The sequence below is a fragment of the Tachyglossus aculeatus genome, chromosome 2 (assembly GCF_015852505.1).
Source record: "Tachyglossus aculeatus isolate mTacAcu1 chromosome 2, mTacAcu1.pri, whole genome shotgun sequence".
Classification (NCBI taxonomy): Eukaryota; Metazoa; Chordata; class Mammalia; order Monotremata; family Tachyglossidae; genus Tachyglossus; species Tachyglossus aculeatus.
Genome location: NC_052067.1, coordinates 90590816 through 90614901, shown reverse-complemented (window position 1 = coordinate 90614901; position 24086 = coordinate 90590816). Strand labels below are relative to the sequence as shown.

At 46.8% G+C, this 24086-nt stretch overlaps 1 protein-coding gene across 1 annotated transcript in view; it reads left to right on the top strand.

Annotated features, from left to right (window-relative positions):
* The first annotated feature begins 501 nt into the window (after positions 1 to 501).
* The window catches only part of RSPO3 (R-spondin 3), an 86588-nt gene continuing 63003 nt past the window's right edge, over positions 502 to 24086 (top strand). Inside the window, exon 1 of the mRNA XM_038762523.1 lies at positions 502 to 848. Within this exon, the coding sequence (XP_038618451.1) occupies positions 752 to 848 (97 nt within the window). The 5' untranslated portion in view covers positions 502 to 751. The remainder of the gene's footprint in view (positions 849 to 24086) is intronic.

Here is a 24086-nt window from a genome sequence, read left to right as displayed (position 1 = left end):
TTTCCCCTTCCCCGAGGGTCTCAGTGGAGCGGTCCTGCGGGTCAGCGGGGGCTGCGGGGGCCGCGGCCGAGATGCTGAAGGCCCCCTCCCCGCCCAGTCGCCACCGGCCCCCCTCGGCCCAGGCGCGCACCATGGTACCTGTAGCAGCCGCCTCCCTGCTGGGGCCGTTCTCCTCCTCCTCCTCCTCCTCCTCCTTCTTGTCCTCCTCCTCCTCCTCCTTCTTCTTGTCCTTCTCCTCCTCCTCCCTCCGACCCCCGTCCCGACCCGGGCCCCGCTGGCCTGAGAGACCCGCCCCAGGCCCTGGTTCGGGCCACCCCAAAGCGCAATAATCCAGTCCTCCTCCCACCCCAACCATCCCCTCCTCCCCTCCCCCGCCCCCTCTTCTTCTTCACCACCACCATCATCATCATCATCACTACCATCATCATCATCATCACCCCCCCCTCCCCCGCGGCGGCTGGGGCAGGGGCGAAGGGGACCATCTCCCTCCCCCGCCCCCCATCCCCATCTCTCCCTTTGGAGCTGACTGGCCAAGTGGTTTCTCCTGCTCGCCTCTGTCTGCGTTACACCAAAACCTGCCCAACGCACACACCCCCACACTACACTCACACACACACCCCACACACACGCTACACACAACACACCCACCCACCCACAGACGCACGCAGCCCCGCAACAGCCACACGCGCGCGCAAAGGCAGGGGGGAAAGAAGACGAAAGGGAAGACGAAGGAACGCCTTACCGGGTTACTATGCACTTGCGACTCATTTCTTGGTTTTTTATCCTTTTGAACTTTATGGAATACATCGGCAGCCAGAACGCCCCCCGGGGAAGGAGACAGAGGAGAAGTAAGTGGATTTTTATTTCGGATTAGGCATCATCCGCGCCCCCATCCCCATCCCTCCCTCTATCTCTCTCTGTCTGTCTGTCTGTCTGTCTGTCTGTCTGTCTGTCTGTGTCTCTCTCTCTCTCTCTCTCTCTCTCTCTCTCTCTCTCTCTCTTTCTCTGCTATTCACCTGTCCGGCTGGCCCTGGGCAAAAGAGGGGGCTTCCTCTTTCGATTTTTCCCAACGCTCCCAATCCATCCCCTGCAGCAGAGGCAACTGCGAGAGAGAGTCAAAGAGACGTTTTCGACAGGGCAGCTGACAAGCCATTCTTAGGCTCGGATTTGCTTTCCCCCCCGGTGGAGGGGGACCTGGGGCGTTTAAGACAGCCACCACCAAGCTCTCTTTCCCCTTCCCCACTTCTCAGCAAAGCCCGGTTTCGCCCCTCTGCCAGGACAACTCTCTCTCCCCGGAGAATCATCTTCCTGGCTTCCCCCGGGACTCCCTCTCTGTCGGGAGGGGGAGAAGGGGAGAGGCCTCTTAAAGACCCTCAGGTTGCTTTGCGAGGGTGCTCCGACCCCCTACCCCTTGCTGGGTCCGGGGGGCAGGTGACGGGGGGGGGAGAGGAGCCGGGGTTCCCCCCCCCCCCATCTCTCTGCTTGAAGGGGAAACTGAGCAAGCCGGGCTGGTCCCGGATAGGCCTGGGGGAGCATGGATGGGCAGGATGGCCCTCGGTTCTTCTTCATGCACATTCACATACCCCTCATTCATCCACCCAGACGCTCACATCCACCCACGAGTTCACATCCACGCACTTTTATCCACCCATGCTCCCCCTTATTCATCCACCCAGGCGTTCACATCCACGCACTTATATCCCCCGACGCCCACACGCGCGCACGTTTCCAACTGGGCACCTCTACTATTCATACACACTCAGATATGATGATGATGATGATGGCATTTGTTAAGTGCTTACTATGTGCCCAGCACTGTTCTAAGCGCTGGGGTAGATACAAGGTACTCGGGTGGTCCCACGTGGGGCTCACAGTCTTCATCTCCACTTTACAGATGAGGGAACTGAGGCACAGAGAAGTTAAGTGACTTGTCCAAAGTCACACAGCTGATCGGGGAGCTGTGGTTAGAACCTACGACCTCTGACCCCCAAGACTGGGCTCTTTCCACTGAGCTATGCAGCTTGATAGCCCACTTACACACTCACTCCTGGTCATAATAATAATAATAATGGCATTTATTAAGCGCTTACTATGTGCAAAGCACTGTTCTAAGTGCTGGGGAGGTTACAAGGTGATCAGGTTGTCCCACGGGGGGCTCACAGTCTTAATCCCCATTTTACAGACGAGGGAACTGAGGCACAGAGAAGCTAAGTGACTTGCCCAAAGTCACACATTAGCGGAGCCGGGATCTGAACCCATGACCTCTGACTCCAAAGCCTAGGCTCTTTCCATTGATCCACGCTGTCGTACCCACTCACCCTCATGCACACACACAAACACACACACATATACACATCCCCACACACCCACATTATCCTCTGCAGCACATTTGACAGGCAGTCACCTGGATCACAACGGGCAGAGCATCCTTCCCCCGTTCCCAGCCCAACCTGCAAAGAAAGATGGGCTCAAGGCAAGACGCGTCTCCAATCCCGTCCTCCAAGACTTCTTGTCTTCCTGAGAAGCAAATCCCAGTAAATGTCAGGATCGTCGCCCCTCCACCCCCTCTGACAGGCTTAGCTGGAGATGGGGGTGGGCTGGTTGGCCAGGTTGGATCTGAGGGCAGGGATAGACACCTTTTCGGGGAAGTGCCTCCCCCCGAGGGAACAGTCTGTCCAGAGTTTCTAAGGAAAGGATTTGGGGGAGAACCCTTGCCCCTAAAGCCTCATGCTTCCTCCTTCCCCTTGAGCCCCCCTCTCTCCTCCAGGACGTGGGTGAGGGAGCGGGCAAACTGGGGGCGGTTGGCTTTCAAACCAAAGTTCAGAGCTCCTCTGGTATCCCGGCTTGGGTCTCTACCCCCTCCCCATCCTTCCCGTGCTGTTGCCCTGAAAGCCCCCTTTGTATGCCGGGCCCGAGGAAAGACAAGGTTTGATTCACCTCAAAACCCTTGAAAAAAAACACGAACCTCAGTGGGCTGGGCCAGAGAGCAGGGGGCTTCCCCCTGATCCCCCCCTCCCCTTGTGGCTGCGATGTCTCAGCGGGGGGGGCGGGGGGAGTTAAACATGTCAGGGGCATCCGATTTATTATCCCGTGGCCCTGAATGGTTTGTATTATTTCCCCGCCTTCCCCCCGCCCGGGCCGGACAGGGAGGCTACCTCCTGGGGGAGGCGGCTTGGGGAGAGGCCTGGGCGCCCCCTCCCATCCTCACTCTCTAGATATCCCCTTCCCCTCATTACACCTCCTCTCCCCCAGGCCATCCATCTCCATCCATCTAAAGGCTACCTCCAGCCTGGCTAGCCCATCCTCCTCTCCATCCTCCTCCCCACATCTGTCCATCTTCCTCATCTGTCTACCCCCCACATCAAGCCACAGCTCTCCTCCCCCGCCCCCCATTCCCTCCTCTGAGCTACCCCTCTACCCTCTGGTTAACCCCCCCACTTTTCCTCCCTCCCTCGAATCCATCGATCAATCAATAGCACTTACGGAGGATGCTGATGATGGTATTTGTTAAGCGCTTACTATGTGCCAAGCACTGTTCCGAGCGCTGGGGGAGATACAAGGTAATCAGGTTGTCCCATGTGGGGCTCACGGCCTTCATCCCCATTTTACAGGTGAGGGAACTGAGGCGCAGAGAAGTTAAGTGACTTGCCCACTTACCGTTATATTATTATTATTATTTATGGGGCGTTTAACTCAGCACAGAGCACTGTACTAGCCTCCCAGTCGGTCAGCCTGCGCCGGCCTGAGAAGGTACCGGGGGAAGATAAGGTGGAGAGACGAGTTAGCAAAATAGTTGCACTACGGGCCGCCTCTCCGACCCCTAAACAGCTTCCCCCCAAAAACCTGGGTCTGAGAGGAGGGATGGAAACCTTTTCCGGGCACTGTACTCAGTGTTCACCCTGAGGGAAGAGTCTGTCCAGAATTTCCAAGTAAAGGATTTGGGGGAAAAACTCTTACCCCTATAACCTCATCCTTCCTCCTCCGCCTTGCTCCCCCCTCTCTTCCCACCCCTAACTCTCTCCCCCTCCCCAAAAGAAGAAACTTGGGTCTAAGAGGAGGGATGGAGTCCTTTTAGGGGCACTGTTTCCAGTGTTCCCCCTGAGTCTATCCAGAGTTTCCAAGTAAAGGATTTGGGGACTAACTCATACCCCATAACCTCACCCTTCCTCCTTCCCCGTACCACCCCTCTTTCATCCCACCCCTAAACAGCCCCCCAAAGGTTTGAGTTTGGTAGACTGGGGGCGACCACGGGTAAGGAGGAACAGGTGAGAGCTTGGAAAGGGGGTCCCCTTCCCCTAAGCGAGTCTTTTTTCTTGACTTTCGGGGGGAGGGGGGTGAGATGAGGAATGGGAGCGGGGGTCCCTTGGAAGTGTGGGATCCGGGGGCATCAAAGAGCACCCCTAATCTCCCACCCCCTCAAAGACCCCCTGCTCTCAGAGGCGTCTGATCCCTGTGCAATGACTGGGCTCTTGGAGAGGGCCGGCTTGCGCCAATTCTGGGGGAGAGGCGACCCCTTGTGTCGACGAAAGCGGAGAAGAGGCTATTTGCCGACAGGTGCCAGCCCGAACTCAGCCGCCGAGGCCTCGCCGCCTGCTGTCACCGGCCTCCCATCCAGCATCCCAGACTCCCCACGCCCCTTGAAGAGGGAGGGCACACCTACCACTCCCGCCACAGGGCCACCACCTCCCCGTGGTCCAGGAAACCCTCTGAAAGCATCCCTTTCCTCCCTCCACTCTCATCCTGGCCGTGGTTGACTCATTCTAGGAGCCCGAAGAAGATGAATTAAAAAGGGGAGCTGGGGAGAAGGGACTCTGGGCCTCTTGTCTACCAAGTCTTTCTAAAGCAGGTGGAGCGATAGTCAGGACTATACCAGACCTAGTTCTCTTTTGGCTGGTAGAAAAGCAGGAATCAGAATCGGCGTTTCCCAAATCTGGGATGTCCTCGCGTGGCGGCCCCCCCAAAATCTCTCCAACCAGATCCCCCTCCTCCCAACCCCCATCTTTCCCAAAATAAGCAAAATAAGGTTGAGGCCTTATTATCAAGACAGTACCCAAATTTTCACACAGCAACAGCAAACATTTAAAATTAGAGAGATAATTAAAAGGTGATTAAATTAACTTCCAAGTCCACAGGAAAATACCAGGAATTTCTCCCAAGAGAAAAGTACTGCTTCGGGAATTGAACTGTTTCTTCGTAACCCAAAAATCCTTCCTTCTGATTACCTTATATAGAACAATGACAGTTCAGCATTCCTTGTGAACTAGGGCCCACAAGGCAGATCTGCGACTATTTCTATGCCTCCAACGAATCTCCGATATGCCCCAAATCTCTATCTATTTTTTTCCTTTTGGAAGGTGCTAATTTTATTTTCTCTGAAAATTCTTGTGAATGTTTCCCACTCCTGAAGCTCCTTCCAGTTTTTTTGCCAGAAAAAGTGATTTACCGAGGGAGGCAAGTGCATCACTTTCTGGGGAAAGTACATTCTTTTTTGTGGAAAATCCTTGTACAGATTGCATAATTGTTTTATGAATTGAGGCCACATAACCAAGCCCATATGCGGGCAAGCAACGTCTGAAGACAACAATCACATAACAGTAAATGGCACAGACTCTCTTACCACCTTTCTTAGCACCAGTTCTTGAATTCTACACAGATAACCTTTTGTTTATCACTTTAGCACAATAATGATGATAATGCCTCTTCAATTTCAAATTTATTTAGGTAGATTGATGAGGAGTAGAAAATGAATATGAAACAGCCCTTATGTCAACATTTCTATATGTGTGAAATAGATAAATTTCCATTCGCATCCAGAGAAACTTTGTTGAAATAGTCTCACATCTAACGTTGCCCTTCTGTATCAGATTCAACATCTCATTTCCCAAGCATATGCTTCAAACTGATATCACTATTCCCTGACAACTCAATTTATGTTGGTTGTACCTACATTTTTATGGGCAACTTCAAAGGTTAAAGAACTTGATATCGAGCTTCATAGAAAATGCCTAAAATGTAGTTATTCAAATGCTCAATCATCAAAAAAGTACCATGTTGTTAGGACAGGGGCCTAATTTTTTTTCTCAAAATTCACCCCCAAACCCTACCATCAGGAATTAATTCTGTTGAAGCAATGAACTCTAATAGTTAAGCTAGGTATTTCAAAATCAGCTTTTCCAACTGATCACTTTTCTTCTATCCAAAGTTTACATTTTGGTTCTCAACCCCTTCCCCCTCGCTCCCCTTCCATCCCATCAAAATATCCTTTTTCCAAATAGTGCATTCTTGAAATACCACCAGAGTGGCTATTGAGTTTCACAAAATGAAAGAGTCAACTTCAGTTACCATTAGGAAAACAATATTCCGTTTTGAGACCTGGTGAGAATCATGTAAGACAGTGTGTTGAAATTGTATACGCGGTTCTCCATGGACTGTCTCTTTGCCTGACACTGCATTCTACCCTGACATATTTTCACTAACCTAACTTTCATTTCCCACAAGATGTTGAAGACTAATTTTCAGTTGCCCAAAGTGTGTGTGTGTGTGTGTGTGTGTGTGTGTGTGTGTGTGTTTTACTTTTGGGGGTTTTGGAGAAAGAATGTGCATCCCTCTTTCTGTGGTTTGTCTGCAGTATTTCAAGTGATATCATCGTTCAATTGACTATGTGTTGGAGGACTGGTAAGTTGATAGGTGATTTAAATTGTTTTGATTTATGACCTTGCAATCACACCTTAGCACAATCCAATATCCTGAAAAAAACCCTGCTGTTCTTCACTCTTTAATTTGTTTAGCTCAGAGGATCTTCCTGTTTAGGAATATTACCAGCATTTTTATTCCAACAGTCTTCCAGTGTTACTGAGAAGAATGGAATGTTCCATTTTCAAAAGTGGTAGGGGTAAGGGAGCACAAGATCCATATTTTTAACCTCTGGAAGTCTTGGAGAACTAGGAAATCCCATTTTCTGCTTCAAGGTGTTTGAAAATGTCATATTTTCTTACAAAATACCTGCATCTATTTCACATTAGAAAAGCTTGAAATAATTTCTAAAAATCAAGTTAAGGAACATGATTCATTTATTCAATCATATTTATTGAGCGCTTACTGTGTGCAGAGGACTGTACTAAGCGCTTGGGAAGTACAAGTTGGCAACATATAGAGATGGTCCCTACCCAATAGTGGGCTCACAGTCTAGAAGGGGGAGACAGACAACAAAACAAAATATATTAACAAAGTAGAATAAATAGAATAGTAAATATGTACAAGTAAAATAATAGAGTAATAAATCTGTACAAACATGTATACAGGTGCTGTGGGGAGGGGAAGGAGGTAGGGCGGGGGGGATGGGGAGGGGAAGAGGAAAAAGGAGGCTCAGTCTGGGAAGGCCTCCTGGAGGAGGTGAGCTCTCAGTAGCGCTTTGAAGGGAGGAAGAGAGCTAACTTGGTGGATGGGCAGAGGGAGGGCATTCCAGGCCAGGGGGAGGATGTGGGCCAGGGGTCGATGGCGGGACAGGAGAGAATGAGATATAGTGAGGAGGTTAGTGGCAGAGGAGCGGAGGGTGCGGGCTGGGCTGTAGAAGGAAAGAAGGGAGGTGAGGTAGGAGGAGGTGAGGTGATGGACAGCCTTGAAGCCAAGGGTAAGGAGTTTCTGCCTGATGCACAGATTGATTGGTAGCCACTGGAGATTTTTGAGTCTTTTAGACTGTGAGCCTACTGTTGGGTAGGGACTGTCTCTATATGTTGCCAACTTGTACTTCCCAAGCGCTTAGTACAGTGCTCTGAACACAGTAAGCGCTCAATAAATACGATTGATGAGGAGGAGGAGGGGAGTAACATGCCCAGAGCGTTTCTGCACAAAGATGACCCGGGCAGCGGCATGAAGTATACATTGAAGTGGGGAGAGACAGGAGGATGGGAGATCAGAGAGGAGGCTGATACAGTAATCCAGTCGGGATAGGATGAGAGATTGAACCAGCAGGGTAGCAGTTTGGATGGAGAGGAAAGGGCAGATCTTGGTGATGTTGCGCAGGTAGTCACCATCCGCTATTTCCATAGGGAATTTCTCAGAGAATTATTTAGGAAAAATTCAATTGTGCGCAAACAGGCAATCGTCCCAAATTTTCTTAAGATAATGAAGTTTTCTTAGCTTTTTTAACCTTTATATATCACCTTTTATTCAAATGGGTAGGAGTTCAGTAGGAATGCTATATTCCCAGTGCCCAACCCTAGCCCAGATGGAGAGCCGGGAGGGCAAGCTGGTCCAGTGAAGGATTGAGAGGATAGTTGAACCATGCTGTGACTAGTCACAGACAAAAAAACTAAAATCTAGACCTTCTTTCTAAGTTCCAGTCAACATCTTACCCACTAATTCCATTTGATTTCCATTAGGAATGTATTAGGACTGGTTAAGAAAGTTGAATGCTGCTAGTGAAAATCATTGTGGAGGCGGTCACAAAGGATAATTAACTGTGGTTTGCTGTCTCGTATCTTGGCTATTTAATGACCCATCCTCAGAATATCATTTCCTACTATTTTCTTTCATATATATTTAAACCAGTGTGGTAGAGTGAGAGTTGCAACCTTCTAAATCACAGCCAGAGTAAGATCACAACTGCAGCTTTATAATTCCCACTATATTGGGAAAAAAATGTATTTGTAGGCAATAGGTCCTTAATGAACACTAGAGGAAAGATAAGGGTAATTGAGGAAAAATTTGGGGGTGTTGGATGAACCATCCTAATCATGAGGGTGGATTTCCTCTAGCCTTCAAGCTCATCCTTTAGACTGTAAGCTTGTTATGATCAGGGAATGTGTCTTCTAATTCTCTTCGTTCAGTGTTCTGCACATAGTAAGTGCTCAGAAAATACCATTGATTGATTGCTTGATTGAGGAAAATATCACATGGTTCTTGCAAATGTCCTGCTAGCATCACTGTAGGAGTCAAAGTCTGGGAATGGATGGTCCCCAGAAATGACACATTCATTCACCAAAATATTCAGGGTACCAAGTGGGAACAGATGACTCTCAGGAAGTTGGCAGCAGAGTTGAACTGAAAGCACTGTGGCAGAGTTCAGCCTAGATTCAGCACAAGGATTCATCTAGATTCCTCTAGACTGTAAAGTCCTGGTGGGCGGGCAACGTTTCTACCAACTCCGTTGTTTTTCACTCTCCCAAGTACTTAGTGCAGTGCTCTGCACACAGTAAGTACTCAATAAATGCCACTAATTGATTGATTTGTTACCTAGAGCAATGGAATTTTCATCCTTGCTTCCAGAAAGCAGAGGCATTTAATCCTCTGCAGTAGACAGGCAGCCAGACTCCCAACTTTCCTTTCAATTTCCACTTCCAATCTACAGAGGGTCATTGGACAGTTTCCGCCTCTCCCCATTGCCTGGGGTTCCATTTCGGAATTCCACTGTCACATCCGACTCGAATGGGAATCACCTCTGTGCTGCCTTTTCATCCCCAAACATCTTCAGAGTACCCTGGAATCTCCCACAAAAGCATAGTCCACGCCTAGTTGCTCACGGTTCACCAAACCCTGTCCTGGAACCACGTTAATGAAACGAAGGAATTTGAGATCTGCATTTTTGGGAAAATGTGGTTTCCTTTACATAGGGTCAATGAGTGGACAGGAAAATGAGCAATCATTTCCCTTGAAGTTCTGTGGCCTGTGGCACCCTCTGAAGTGGAGTCCTGTATGGGGTGAATTCCTGAGGGACCGGTCTGGCTTGGTGGTGAGTCTGGGACCCACCTCTCCCCCATCCAGACCCAAGAAGGGATCCATTCCAGGACTGGAACTCCAACAGTGACAACCTCACATCTGGGTAGGGGTGATGTTGTCTGTGGGCAAGTCCCCGCAGTTGGACCTTGGCACAGCTGGGAGTGGTATTTGCTCAGCAAAGGCACGGGGAGGCCATGTTTGCCTGATTCTTTTGCTCAACTACAGTGGTGTGTGGTCATTACATCTGCTGTGTCTTCCAGGACCTGCCACACCTCCCTTCCTCCACTTAGAGGAAGACTAAAAGAAGCAGTGTGGTCTAGTGGAAAGAGCATGGGTCTTGAAACAGAGCATTAAAGTATGTTGTCAACCAGAGTTAGATTGGACCTTGGGATTCATAGGGAAGTCCAAGTCATCATGGGTGGGAATCAGGGCTGTCCTTAAATGGGTCAAAGCAAACTAGCCATGTAGGGGCTGCCCACCCCAAGGGAAGGGAAGAAAGTGATATGTCAGTCAGTCATATTTATTGAGTGCTTACTGTAGCAGAACACTGTACTAAGTTATTGGGAGAGTACAATAAAACAATAAACAGACACATTCCCTGCCCACACGAGCTTACGGTTTAGAGAGAGGGGAGACAGACATTAATATAAATAAATTACAGATATGTCATAAGTGCTGTGCGGCTGGGAGAGGGGGAAGAAGAAAGGCAGCAAGCCAGGGTGACGCAGGAGGGAGTAGAATAAGAGGAAAAGGGGGGTGGCGGCTTCATCAGGGAAGACCTCTTGGAGGAGATGTGCCTTCAATAAGGCTAGGATGGGGAGAGAGTAATTGTCTGTTGGATTTGAGGAGGGAGGGCATTCCAGGTCAGAAGCAGGACATGGTCAAGGGGTCGGAGGCAAGATTGAGGCACAGTGAGAATGGTAGCATTAGAGGAGTGAAGTGTGTGGGCTGGGTTGTAGTAGGAGAGTAGCGAGGTGAGGTAAAATGGGGCAAATTGATTGAGTGTTTTAAATCCAATGTTGAGGAGTTTTTCCTTCTACAATCCAGCCCGCACCCTCTGCTCCTCTGCCGCTAACCTCCTCACTGTACCTCGTTCTCGCCTGTCCCGCCGTCGACCCCCGGCCCACGTCCTCCCACTGGCCTGGAATGTCCTCCCTCCACACATCCGCCAAGCTAGCTCTCTTCCTCCCTTCAAAGCCCTACTGAGAGCTCACCTCCTCCAGGAGGCCTTCCCAGACTGAGCCCCCTTTTTCCTCTCCTCCTCCCCATCCCCTCTGCCCTACCTCCTTCCCATCCCCACATCACCTGTATATATGTTTGTACAGATTTATTACTCCATTTATTTTACTTGTACATATTTACTATTAGTGGGAGGACCTTGGTTTGAATCCTAGTTCTGCCATTTTCCTGCTGAGTGACCTTGGGCAAGTCACTTTACTTCTCTGTGCGCTTCAGTTTCTTCAACTATAAAATGGGGGTTAGATACCTGTTCTCCATGCTATTTAGACTGTGAGCCCCATGTGGGGTGGTAACTGTGTCCAACCTGATCATCACCTCTCTACCCTAGTGCTTAGTTCAGTGCCTGACGCATAATAAGTAAGGGAAGCAGTGTGGCTCCGTGGAAAGAGCACAGGCTTTGGAGTCAGAGGTCAGGGGTTCAAATCCCAGCTCCGCCAATTGTCAGCTGTGCGACTTTGGGCAAGTCACTTAACTTCTCTGTGCCTCAGTTCCCTCATCTGTAAAATGGGGGTTAAGACTGTGAGTTCCATGTGGGACAACCTGATCACCTTGTATCCCCCCAGCGCTTAGAACAGTGCTTTGCACATAGTAAGCGCTTAACAAATACCATTATTACTATTCTATTTATTTTGTTAATGATGTGCATCTAGCTTTATTTCTATTTATTCTGATGATTTGACACCTGTCCACATGTTTTGTTTTGTTGTCTGTTTCCCCCTTCTAGATTGTGAGTCCGTTGTTGGGTACAGACCGTCTCTATATGTTGCCAACTTGTACTTCCCAAGTGCTTAGTACAGTGCTCTGCACACAGTAAGCGCTCAATAAATACAATTGAATGAATGAATGGATAGGCAACCACTGGAGTTTTTTAAGGAGGGGGGGTGATGTGTCCTGAACTCTTTTGTAGAAAAGTGATCTGGGCAGTAGAGTCAAGTATGGATTGGAGTGGGGAGAGACAGGAGGTGGGTAGGTCAGTAAGGAGACTGATGCGGAATCCAGGCGGGACAGAATGAGTGAGTGCATTAACGTGGTAGCAGTTTGGATGGAGAGGAAAGGGAGGATTTTAGTGATGTTGTGAAGGTGGGACCGACAGGATTTGGTGATGGATTGAATGTGTGGGTTGAGTGTGAGAGAGGAGTCAAGGACAACGTCAAGGTCACTGACTTGTGAGAAAGGAAGGATGGTGGTGTCATCTACAGTTATGGGGAAGTCAGGCTGAGGTCAGGGTTTAGGTGGGAAGGTAAGCACTGCTTCTTAAGCAGATAATAATAATGGCATTTGTTAAGCGCTTACTATGTGCAGAGCACTGTTCTAAGCGCTGGGGGGAGGGTTACAAGGTGATCAAGTTGTCCCGTGTGAGGCTCACAGTCTTAATCCCCATTTTACAGATGAGGTAACTGAGGCACAGAGAAGTTAAGTGACTTGCCCAAGGTCACACAGCAGACATGGTGGAGTCGTGATTTGAACCCATGACCTCTGACTCCAAAGCCCATGCTCTTTCCACTGAGCCACACTGCTCCTCCTACCAGATGTACCTACCAGGTTCTAATTCTGGCTCCGCCACTTGTCTGCTGGGTGATCTTGGGCAGATCACTTAAACTTCTCTGTACCTCAGTTTCCTCGATTATAAAATGGGAATTCTCTCTCAGACTGTGAGCCTCATGCGGGACCAGGTTATTTTGAATCTACCACAGTACTTAGTACAGTGCTTGGCATATAGTTAGTACTTAAGGACCACAACAATTACACTGAACCAATAACCTATGTGCTCTGCACACAGTAAGTGCTCAATAAATACGATTGAATGAATGAATGAATGAATCAATCGTATTTATTGAGCGCTTACTGTGTGCAGAGCACTGTATTAAGCGCTTGGGAAGTACAAGTTGGCATGAATGAATGAATAACCCTGTGGTTCACAACCTGACTTGGCCCACTTGGCCTGACTTGGCCAGCTGATTCATTTTGAGCTGGACAGATCTGCATTTGGGCAGGGAGGGGAGATATTCCTTAAAACCACGGGACTTGGAGCAGTTGTTCCAATTCACCCTTCCCTGAAACAGCCCTGATAATAATGGAGTAAGGGGACAGGAGGGAGTAAAGAGCTAAGCAAGGTTTTATTTTTGTCTGTTGTTGTTTTACTGATACACTTACTATGTACCTAGCACTGTGCTAAGCACCGGGACAGATGTGAATCAATCAGGTCGGGCATGGTCCCCATCCCATGTGTGGTTCACAATCTAATTAGGAGGGAGAACAGGGACTGAATCCCCATTTTACAAGTGAGGAAACTGAGGCACAAAAGAAGTTAAGTGACTTGTTCAAGGTCACACAGCAGACAAGTGGCAGAGCCAGGATTAGAATCCAGCATGTACATCTGCCTCCCAATATAGTGACTTTCTTTCTAATATAGCTTTTTCCCCCTTCCTTGGGATGGATGGTCCCTCACTGGTCAATTTGCCCTGACCCATCTGAGGTCAGCCCTGATTTCCATCCAGTATAAATTGGGCTTCCCTACCAATCCCAGAGTTCCATCTAAACAACTCTGGCCGATGCCACTTTTAAACTCTTGTTTCCAAGACAAATCTGGATGAGCTGATCAGGGCCCCATTGGACCGGTGGCAGAAGCGGTTACCACGCAGCCCCGAGGGTGAGGTGAGGATGATGCCAGGACCAGTTCTTTGGGCCCTTGCGGTTAATTCTGGCCGAGCGGATGCCAAACTTTTCATTCCTCTTAGCCCTCAAGGTTGGTGCAGCTGCTGTCAGGCTTGAGGGATGGAAGCAGCGTGGCTCAGTGAAAAGAGCACGGGCTTTGGAGTCAGAGGTCATGGGTTCAAATCCCGGCTCCAACAATTGTCGGCTGTGTGACTTTGGGCAAGTCGCTTCACTTCTCCTTGCCTCAGTTACCTCATCTGTAAAATGGGGATGAAGACTGTTAGCCCCCCGTGGGACAACCTGATCCCCTTGTAACCTCCCCAGCGCTTAGAATGGTGCTTTGCACATAGTAAGTGCTCAATAAATGTCATTATTATTATTATTATTATGGCAAGTAATAATAATAACAATGGTAACAGTAATTATGGAATTTGTTAAGTGCTTACCATGTATCAAGCACTGTCCTAAGCATTTGGGTAGATGTAAGTTAATCTGATTGGATGCAGTTCCTGTCCCTTATGGGGCCTCAGAGTCCAAGTAGGAGGGAGAACAGATAATATATCCCCATTTCAATCAATCAATCAATTGTATTTATTGAGTACTTACTGTCTGCAGAGCACTGCTCTAAGTCCTTGGGACAGTACAATATAACAATATAACAGAGTTGGTTATATTCCAACTCTGCCCAATTCCCAATTCCCATTCCCTGCCCAATTTTACAGATGAAGAAACTGAGGGATGGAGAGGTTAAGTGACTTGTCCAAGGTCACACAGCAGACAAGTGGTGGACTAGGGATTAGAACCCTCTAATTTCCAGGTCCGTGCTCTTTCCATTAGGCCACGGGTGCTTCTCACAGTAGAGTGTGACAGATCCCAGACCACCCTGTTCTATCATTGAGATGTTTTTTTATGTTTGTGTTTGCTGAATTCCAATAGAAAATTTGGCATTTTTTATAACTAGAGGAGATCAGCATAGAGCCCACTGAACTCCTGGGACATATGTCTTGTCCCAACTGAAACAACGGAGGGAAGCAGTGTTGACTAGCACTCAGGCCTGGGAGCCAGAGGACCAGGGTCCTAATTCCAGCTCTGCCACTTACTTCATCATCATCATCATCATCAGTCGTATTTATTGAGCGCTTACTGTGTGCAGAGCACTGTACTAAGCACTTGGGAAGTACAAATTGGCAACATATAGAGACAGTCCCTGCCCAACAGTGGGCTCACAGTCTAAAAGGGGGAGACAGAGAACAAAACCAAACATACTAATAAAATAAAATAAATAGAATAGATATGTACAAGTAAAATAAATAAATAAAGCCTTACTTCTTGTATGACACTGGACAAGTCACTCATCTTCTCTGTGCACCAGTTTCCTCAACTGCAAACTGGGGATTCAATACCTGTTCTCCCTTCTACTTAGAATGTAAAACCTGGTTGGGACAGGGACTATGTCCAACCTGAATACCTTTTACCGTGTTTGGCACACAGTAAAGAGCTTAACAAACACCACAGTTCTTTTTACTCCCACTATTCCAGGACTATCTGCTCCAGGACTTAGTACAGTTCCTGGTTCATAGTAACCGTTTCTCCAACCACGCTGGAGAAGCAGCGTGGCTTTGGAGTCAGAGGTCATGGGTTCAGATCCCAGCTCTGCCAATTGTCAGCTGTGTGACTTTGGGCAAGTCACTTAACTTCTCTGTGCCTCAGTTTCCTCATCTGTAATATGGGGATTAAGACTGTGAGCCCCCTGTGGGACAACCTGATCACCTTGTAACCTCCTCAGCACTTAGAACAGTGCTCTGCACATAGTTAGCGCTTAATAAATGCCATTATTATTTAACAAATACTATTATTATATTACTATTATTATTATTATTACTATTATTAGCTGAGAATATTTTATAGAGAAGTGAGGATGCTGAAACAAGAAAATCTATCATTTCTTAGTCAAAGTATTAAAAATCACAGACCATCACAACCGAAGAAAAACAGCTAATCTACTGTTCCCTTTTTCCAGAAAGCCTATCTTCAACTGAGACTAATTCAGTCTGGTAATTTATGCTAGTGTTTCCCTCAGGCCAGAAGAGTAACTTTCCATCAAAGCTGTCCTCTCAGTGGAGACGGTTAGGGTCTCTAATTTACTAGTCGCTGTTGTAAATGGGAAACTGTTGGAAACAATGCCAGTTTCACTAGAATCAGGCCTCTGGGGCTGAGATAAGAGGTGAGGTAGCAGAGAATCGAGACCTCTAAAACAGAGCCCCATTACTTATTTATGGAGCATTGTTTACACAAGTGACATTTTGTAGCAAGAAAAGACTGATAGAGATCAGACTCCATGAAAGAGTATGAATCAAAGACCAAGAGCACGTACTAAGCCTTCTAGTGTGTTTAACAGATGTAGGTTTTACAGAAGGGGAGCATTTTGCAGGAGACTTGGGTGGGGTGCGCTTGTAGCTACAGCAGACATAGGAGGAGCAAGGGAAGAAAAACAGACTATTATGAATATGGGTAGGAGGAAGAAAGCCCTCCAGAGAAGACAGCAAATAACAGCTGCTGCCTGAAAATCTGGTTTATTAAAGGAAAACGGTTACGTCGCCTTGTCTCTTGCCCAGGAGAAAGATAATATGCTTGGTCGACCCCTTCCTTCTCAAAAAATAGATGAGTTACAGCCTCCCAAAGAATGGGAAGAAAGGTCAAGCTACCTATATTGTTCCACCGTTTCAGCCTTCCTGGATCATTCGCCGTCCTACTGGGTCCGATGGGTTCGAGGGTAACTACTAGAGCAACTGCTGTTCTATGCCAACTTTTTGAGAGGTTGATTGGGCAGTCAGACATCAGGTGCCAATTTTTCCTTCTGGGCGTTGGGTTGAAAAGAGGGGTGAGGCTTCTGGGGGCAGCAGGAAGGGGTTTGGGAGTAATCGTTTAAAGATTCGTTTAAAGAGCTTCGTTTAAAGAGCTCTCGTAACAGAAAGATGTGATTTGAAATTCTTGAGAAAGAGTGTGGCCTGGTGGAAAGAGCGTGGGAGCACAGGCCGGGAAAGAAAGCAGAGGACCTGAGCCTGCTCCTGACTCTGCCACTTGCCTTGGGCAAATCACTTAACATCTGGTTGTCTCAGTTATCTCAAATGTAAAATGTGGATTAAATAGTACTAACCCTCCTAGAACAGTGCTTTGCACATAGTAAGTGCTTAATAAATGCCATCATTATTATTACTTAAGACTGAGTCTCACATGGAACAGGAATTGTGTTCAACTTGATTACTGTATATCTACCCCAGCACTTAGTACAGCGCTTGGCAGTGCTCAGTAGGGAAGCAGAACTGCTTAATGGTTAGAGCACGGTCCTAGGAGCCAGAAGGAGCTGGGTTCTAATCCTAGCTTTTCCACATGTCTGCCATCTGACCTTGGGCAAGTCATTTAACTACTCTATTCCTCAGTTCCCTCATCTATAAAATGGAAATTTAGAGTGTGAGCCCCATGTGGGACAGGGACTGTGTTCAACCTAAGTTGCATCTATCGTGAGAAGCAGCGTGGCTCAGTGGAAAGAGCACGGGTTTTGGAGTCAGAGGTCATGGGTTCAAATCCCAGCTCTGCCAATTGTCAGCTGTGTGACTTTGGGCAAGTCACTTCACTTCTCTGTGCCTCAGTTACCTCATCTGTAAAATGGGGATGAAAACTGTGAGCCCCTGTGGGACAACCTGATCACCTTGTAACCTCCCCAGTGCTTAGAACAGTGCTTTGCACATAGTAAGCGCTTAATAATTGCCATCATCATTATTATTATTATCTATCCCAGTACTTAAAACAGTAGTTGGCAAATAGTAAGTGCTTAACAAGTATCATTATAATAATAATACTTATATAAGTGCTTTACAACTACAATTATTATGATTATTATTATTATTATTTCTTTTCGGTGCTGCTCAATTACCTCTCAGTTCTTGGTGGAGTCCAGAGAGGAACAAGACTGGGAGGTCAGTTCAATCAGCTGTGGGAGAAACAATGGCTTCTTCCCCAAGCTGGAAACCCAGATGAACAATGTCCGTTTTGTTTCATCACTTCATTCATTCATTTAATCATATTTACTCATCATCATCATCATCATCAATCATATTTATTGAGCGCTTACTGTGCGCAGAGCACTGTACTAAGTGCTTGGGAAGTACAAGTTGGCAACAGATAGAGATAGTCCCTACCCAACAATGGGCTCACAGTCTCTAGAAGGTGGAGACAGACCAAATAAACAGGTGTCAATACCATCAAAATAGATATATAGAATTACAGATATATACACATCACTAATAGAGTAATAAATATGCAGAAATATACACAAGTGCTGAGAGAGGGGAAGGGGGAAGGGCAGAGGGAGGGAGTGGGAGGGGTTGGGGAGGGGAAGAGGAGAAGAGGAAAAAGGGGGGGCTCAGTCTGGGAAGGCCTCCTGGAGGAGGTGAGCTCTCAGTAGGGCTTTGAAGGGAGGAAGAGAGCTAGTTTGGCAGATGTGTGGAGGGAGGGAATCTTCTCATACTTATGTTTGAGAGGTAAGAGATGGTCATCCTTGGCATTTTATTCCAGTGCATCTTTCATTGGATGGTCATACTTTCCAACTCGTTGAATTTGCAGTGATGATAGTACAGTGCCAAGCACTTAGTGAAGTGCTCTGTACTCAGTAATTACCATTTGTTCATTTTCTTTCAATTGTATTTATTGAGCACTTATTGTTTGCAGAGGACTATACTAAGCGCTTGGGAGAGTACAGTATAACAATAAACTGACACATTCCCTGCCCACAGTGAGCTTACTGATTGATGTTCAAAGTAAATCCAACTGAAGGCCAACTCTCTTTGGTGGTGGGTGGTATAACAGTATCTCATATTTCTATTGCTTACGCCCCAACCACAAAACACAGAACTATACAAACAGCTCGGGAATGATACAGAATGGCCTTAGTGGTCTTTGAGGCAGAGGATCTGGGTTCTAATAATAATAATAATAATAATAATGGTATTTATTAAGTGCTTACTACGTGCCAAACACTGTTCTAAGCACTGGGGTAATCAGATAATCAGGTTGTACCACATGGGGCTTACACTTTCAATCCCAATTTTACAGATTTTACAATTTTACAATTTTAATACCAGTTCCACCACTTGTCTGCTATGTGACCTTGGGCATGTTACTTAACTTCTCTGTGCCTCAGTTTCCTCATCTGTAAAATGGGGACTTAGACCATGAACCTCATGTGGGATAGGGACTGTGTCCAAGCTGACTAGTTTGCATCTAACCCAGTGCTCAAAACGGTGCTTGTATCTAACCCAGTGCTTAAAACAGTGCTTGGCACATGATAAGTGCTTAACAAATACTGTACAACAAAATAAAACAAAACAAAACAAAACCACACACACACTGGGCACCCAGAGAGAGGGCTGCACTCAGCAGCTTTCCAGTAAAATAAAATGCTTGTAGGTCCTCAGTACTCTGCACACCTCAGTAGTAGGAGCAGCTCATTGTGGGAAGGGATCATGTCTACCAACTCTTTGGTACTGTACTCTTCCAAGAGTTTAGTACAATGCTCCGCACACAGTAAGGCTCAGTAAATCCCACTGATTTATTTATTTAGCACCTATTTTCTATAGTGTGTGGTTAGGAAGTATAAAATAAAGACATGGCATGTTCCCTGCCCGCAAAGAGCTTACTCTGTAGGTGCCCTGCCCAACTACTGATGAAGATGATGATGATGATGCCCTCCCTCTGCCCATCCGCCAAGCTAGCTCTCTTCCTCCCTTCAAGGCCCTACTGAGAGCTCATCTCCTCCAGGAGGCCTTCCCAGACTGAACCCCTTCCTTCCTCTCCCCCTCGTCCCCCTCTCCATCCCCCCCATCTTACCTCCTTCCCTTCCCCACAGCACCTGTATATATGTATATATGTTTGTACGTATTTATTACTCTATTTATTTATTTATTTTACTTGCACCTATCTATTCTATTTATTTTATTTTGTTAGTATGTTTGGTTTTGTTCTCTGTCTCCCCCTTCTAGACTGTGAGCCCACTGTTGGGTAGGGACTGTCTCTATATGTTGCCAGCTTGTACTTCCCAGTGCTCTGCACACAGTAAGCGCTCAATAAATATGATTGATTGGTTGATTGATTGATTGATTGATTGATGATGAAAATAATGGTTGATGCCCACCAGCAAGAGAACTGTTCTGGCCAGGTGTGGTTAGATCCATGCTCTCTTAGCTGGAGAGGGAAGCAGCATGGTCCTAGTGAATAGAGCACAGGCTTGGGAGTTAGGAGGACCTAGGTTCTAATCCTGGCTCTGTCACTTGTCTGCTGAGATACCTTGGGCATGTCAGTTCACTTCTCTTCGCCCCAGTTCCCTCATCTTTAAGACCACGAGCCCTAAGTCGGCAACGTATAGAGACGGTCCCTACCCAACAACAGACTCACAGTCTAGAAAGGGGAGACAGACAACAAAACATGTAGCCAGGTGTCAAAATCATCAGAACACATAGAATTAAAGATCTCCAGTTCTCCAGTTCTTACTACGGTACTTGGCACATAGTAGGCACTCAACAAATACCACAATTATTATTATTATTATTGAGAAAGTCTCACCTCAGGCTGACTGCTCAATGAGGTCAAATACCTGGAGTCCAGTATTTCAGCCGGCAATGACAGCAGCTTCCAATCTGCAGCTCTTGCAGACCTAGATGGAGGAAGCTCCCTGGAAAACAATGCTCTTTCCACCAATTTTCTTCTCATCAATAGTACCCACCCAGCAGCTGATAAAAGTGGGGCACTAGTACGTGCCAAGTTCTCTCCACTTCTAACTCATAAACCGCTTCGCTGCCTTTTCTGGCTCCATTGCAGGAAGCACAACCGCACTCACATGTGCACACGCACACAGACAGGCTCATGAACACCCAAGCTTCCACAAGTGGAAAGAGCACGGGCTTGGGAGTCAGAGGTCATGGGTTCTAATTCCGGCTCCGCCACTTTTCTGCTGTGTGACCTTGGGTAAGTCACTTCATTTCTCTGTGCCTCAGTTACCTCATCTGTAAAATGGTGATTAAGACTGTGAGCCCCACATGGGACAACCTGATCACCTTGTATCTTCCCCAGCACTTAGAACAGTGCTTTGCACATAGTAAGCGCTAACAAATACCAAAATTATTATAATTATTATTATTATTATTATTATTATTATTATTATTATTATTCCCCAGTGCTTAGAACAGTTCTTGGCACATAGTAAGCGCTTAACAAATACCATCATTATTATTATTAGTAGTAGTAATAGTATTATGCCCACCTACATGGCTCATTCAGGTTGGTGTGAGCTTGTACGCACACACCTCTACATGCATGCACACATATGCACAGCTATACAGTCATTAAGACACATGCTTACATTAAGACACATGTGGGCACCCTTCAGTGGAAAGAGCACAGGCTTGGGAGTCAGAGGTCATGGGTTCTAATCCCGGCTCCGCCACTTGTCGGCTGTGTGACTTTGGGCAAATCACTTAACTTCTGTGCCTCAGTTCCCTCACCTGTAAAATGGGGATTAAGACTGTGAGCCCCATGTGGGACAATCTTGATTACTTTGTATCTCCCCCAGCACTTAGAACAGTGCTTGGCACATAGTAAGCACTTAACAAATACCAATATTATTATTATCGCACGTACCTACCCACATCTATGTCTCTGAGAGCCAGTACTAGTGGAACTGTCCCCCTCGCTTCAGGACTCCAGTTGGCTTTCTCTACAGTGCAGATATCAAGGAAGGAAACCAGCTCCTGCTGGATGAAATCAGGGAGAATGACAACCCTCTACAAGGGATTGCTGATGTCCGGAAAGCACTGAAACACAGGTGGGTTGGTATGATAGAGGTGGGGGAAGTGAGAAGTGGGGGTTCAGAGAGAAAACCTATATCCTAACCAGGCCCATCAGAGGACCATATAGTGTTTCAGAGAAATATCCTAGATAGCTCCGACACCCGGTGGAGGTTGAAGCGGGTATCTGAAAAGTTTCTCGAGAACTGGAGTCTTTCAGTGTTAAGGTTTCACCTGAACAATTTCTCCCCCTGCCTAATCAGTCTCACTTCCTCACACAGAGTCCTGCATGACAGCCAGCCACCCTCACCCTCAGCTCACAGCAACTTTCCCCCCACCCTCCCCACACACAATTACAGCCACCCCACACTACAGAACTTCATGATCAGTTATCAGCCTTCCTTACCCCCCTTCATTAGGCCATTCAGTTGGATTTATTGAGAGCTTACTGTGTGCAAAACACTGTACTAAGCAAGTCCCTTCATTTCCCTTCCCCTCTGTCCACTTTCTACTTTCACATCACAACTCAGGGGAATGCATGTGCATGCAGACACACACAGACACACACTGAGTAGCAGGAGCAGGTGGAGCGGATGAGATGAGAAACTACTCTTACTCTCGCCCAAGGTGCCCTTTATTCTGGACCTGAGATGGGGACTACTTGGTCAAAAGGGTGTTTTTTTTTTTCCTTTTTATGGTATACGCTCCATGCTTACTCCGTGTAAAACATTGTTTTAAGGGCTGGGGTAGGTACAAGTTAATTAGGTTGGACGCAGTCCCTGTCCTGCTTGGGACTCAAAGTCTAAGTAGGAGGGAGAACAGGTATCAAATCCCCATTATACAATTGAGGAAACTGAAGCACAGAGAGGCTAAGTGACTTGCCCAAGGTCACATAGCAGACAGGTGGTGGAGCCAGGATTGGAATCCAGGTCTTCAGACTCCCAGGCTCATTCTCTTTCCACTAGCTCACGCTGCTTCTCACCCACTCCTACAATTGGTTTTCTGCAGGAGAAGCAGCCAGTAACAGCTTCCTATCATGACCATCATGACCATAACCCTTGCTGCCCTTTGAAGAACATGACAGGCAATGTTTCCTAGTGGATAGATCACGGGTTTGGGAGTCAGAAGGACGTGGTTCTAATCCCAGCTCCGCCACTTGTCTGCTGTGTAATTTGGGGCAAGTCATTTTACTTCTCTGTACCTCGTTTAACCTCATCTGTAAAATGGGGAATAAGACTGTGGGACATTGACTGTATTAAATCTGATTATCTTATTTCTATCCCAGTACCCAACACATAATAGGCATTTAACAAATCCCATAAAAAAAACCCTCCAGTTTCGTACATACCCCGCTGAAAACTTCTGGGCTAATGACTGTCAACTGGAATTTAATAGAAATACTTCTTGAAATAATATTACCCTAACGCAGTAAAATTAAATGATTCTCAGAATGACATTGGTACTACTTCCTGCTTTTACACTTTGTGAATTATTTTTGTCTGTCTGTTTCCTCCTTTACATTGTAAGTTCCCGGGGAACAGGGAATAAAATAATAATAATGATGGCATTTGTTAAGTGCTTACTATGTGCCAAACACTCTTCTAGCACTGGGGGGGATACAAGGTAATCAGGTTGTCCCACATGGGGCTCACAGTCTTAATCCCCATTTTACAGATGAGGGAACTGAGGCATAGAGAAGTGCAGTGACTTGCCCAAAGTCACACAGCTGACAAGTGATGGAGCCAGGATTAGAACTCATGACCTCAGACTCCCAAGCCCGGGCTCTTTTCACTGAGCCACGTTGCTTCAATATGTTCCTTTGCTCCTATTGCATCTACCCAAGCATTTGGTTAATTGCATCACACTCAATAGGCAATTGATAAATGCCATCAATTAATTGATTCATTCATTGAAATGTTCCAAAGAGTAGCAAAAACTTGATCTGTGTATTTCTTACAGATATAAGCCAACATATTTGAAAAAAGCCCTGCCCATTCACCGACTGAGAGTTTGCATTGAAACCACTGATACTGAGTGGTAAGAAAAGATATATCATTAGGCTATTTTTTCCCTACCTTACAGACCCAAATCCTGTTCCAGCATGGCCTAGTGGATAGAGCACGGACCTGGAGTCAAAAGTTCTAATTCCGGTTCTGCCACTTGTCTGCTGTGTGACCTTGGGCAAGTCAATTTGCTTCTCTGTGACTCAATTACCTCATTTTTAAAATGGGAATTAAGATGCTGAGCCCTACTTAGGACACGGACTGTGTCTACCCTGATTATATCGTATTTACCCTAGCACTTAAGACAGTGCCTAGCACATAGTAAGGGCTTAACAAATGGCATTAAATTAAAAAAAAATCATTTTCAACTGAGCACCTCCTGTGTACAGAGCACTATACAAGGTGTTTAGGGGACAGCCAGAAAGCGTATAAGTCCCTGTTAATAATAATAATAATAATGATGGCATTTGTTAAGCCCTTACTATGTGCAAAGCACTGTTCTAAGCACTGGGGAGGGTACAAGGTGATCAGTGTGCAAAGAACAGTCTTAATCCCCATTTTACAGATGAGGTAACTGAGGCTCAGAGAGGTTAAGTGACTTGCCCAAGGTCACACAGCAGACATGTGTGGGGAG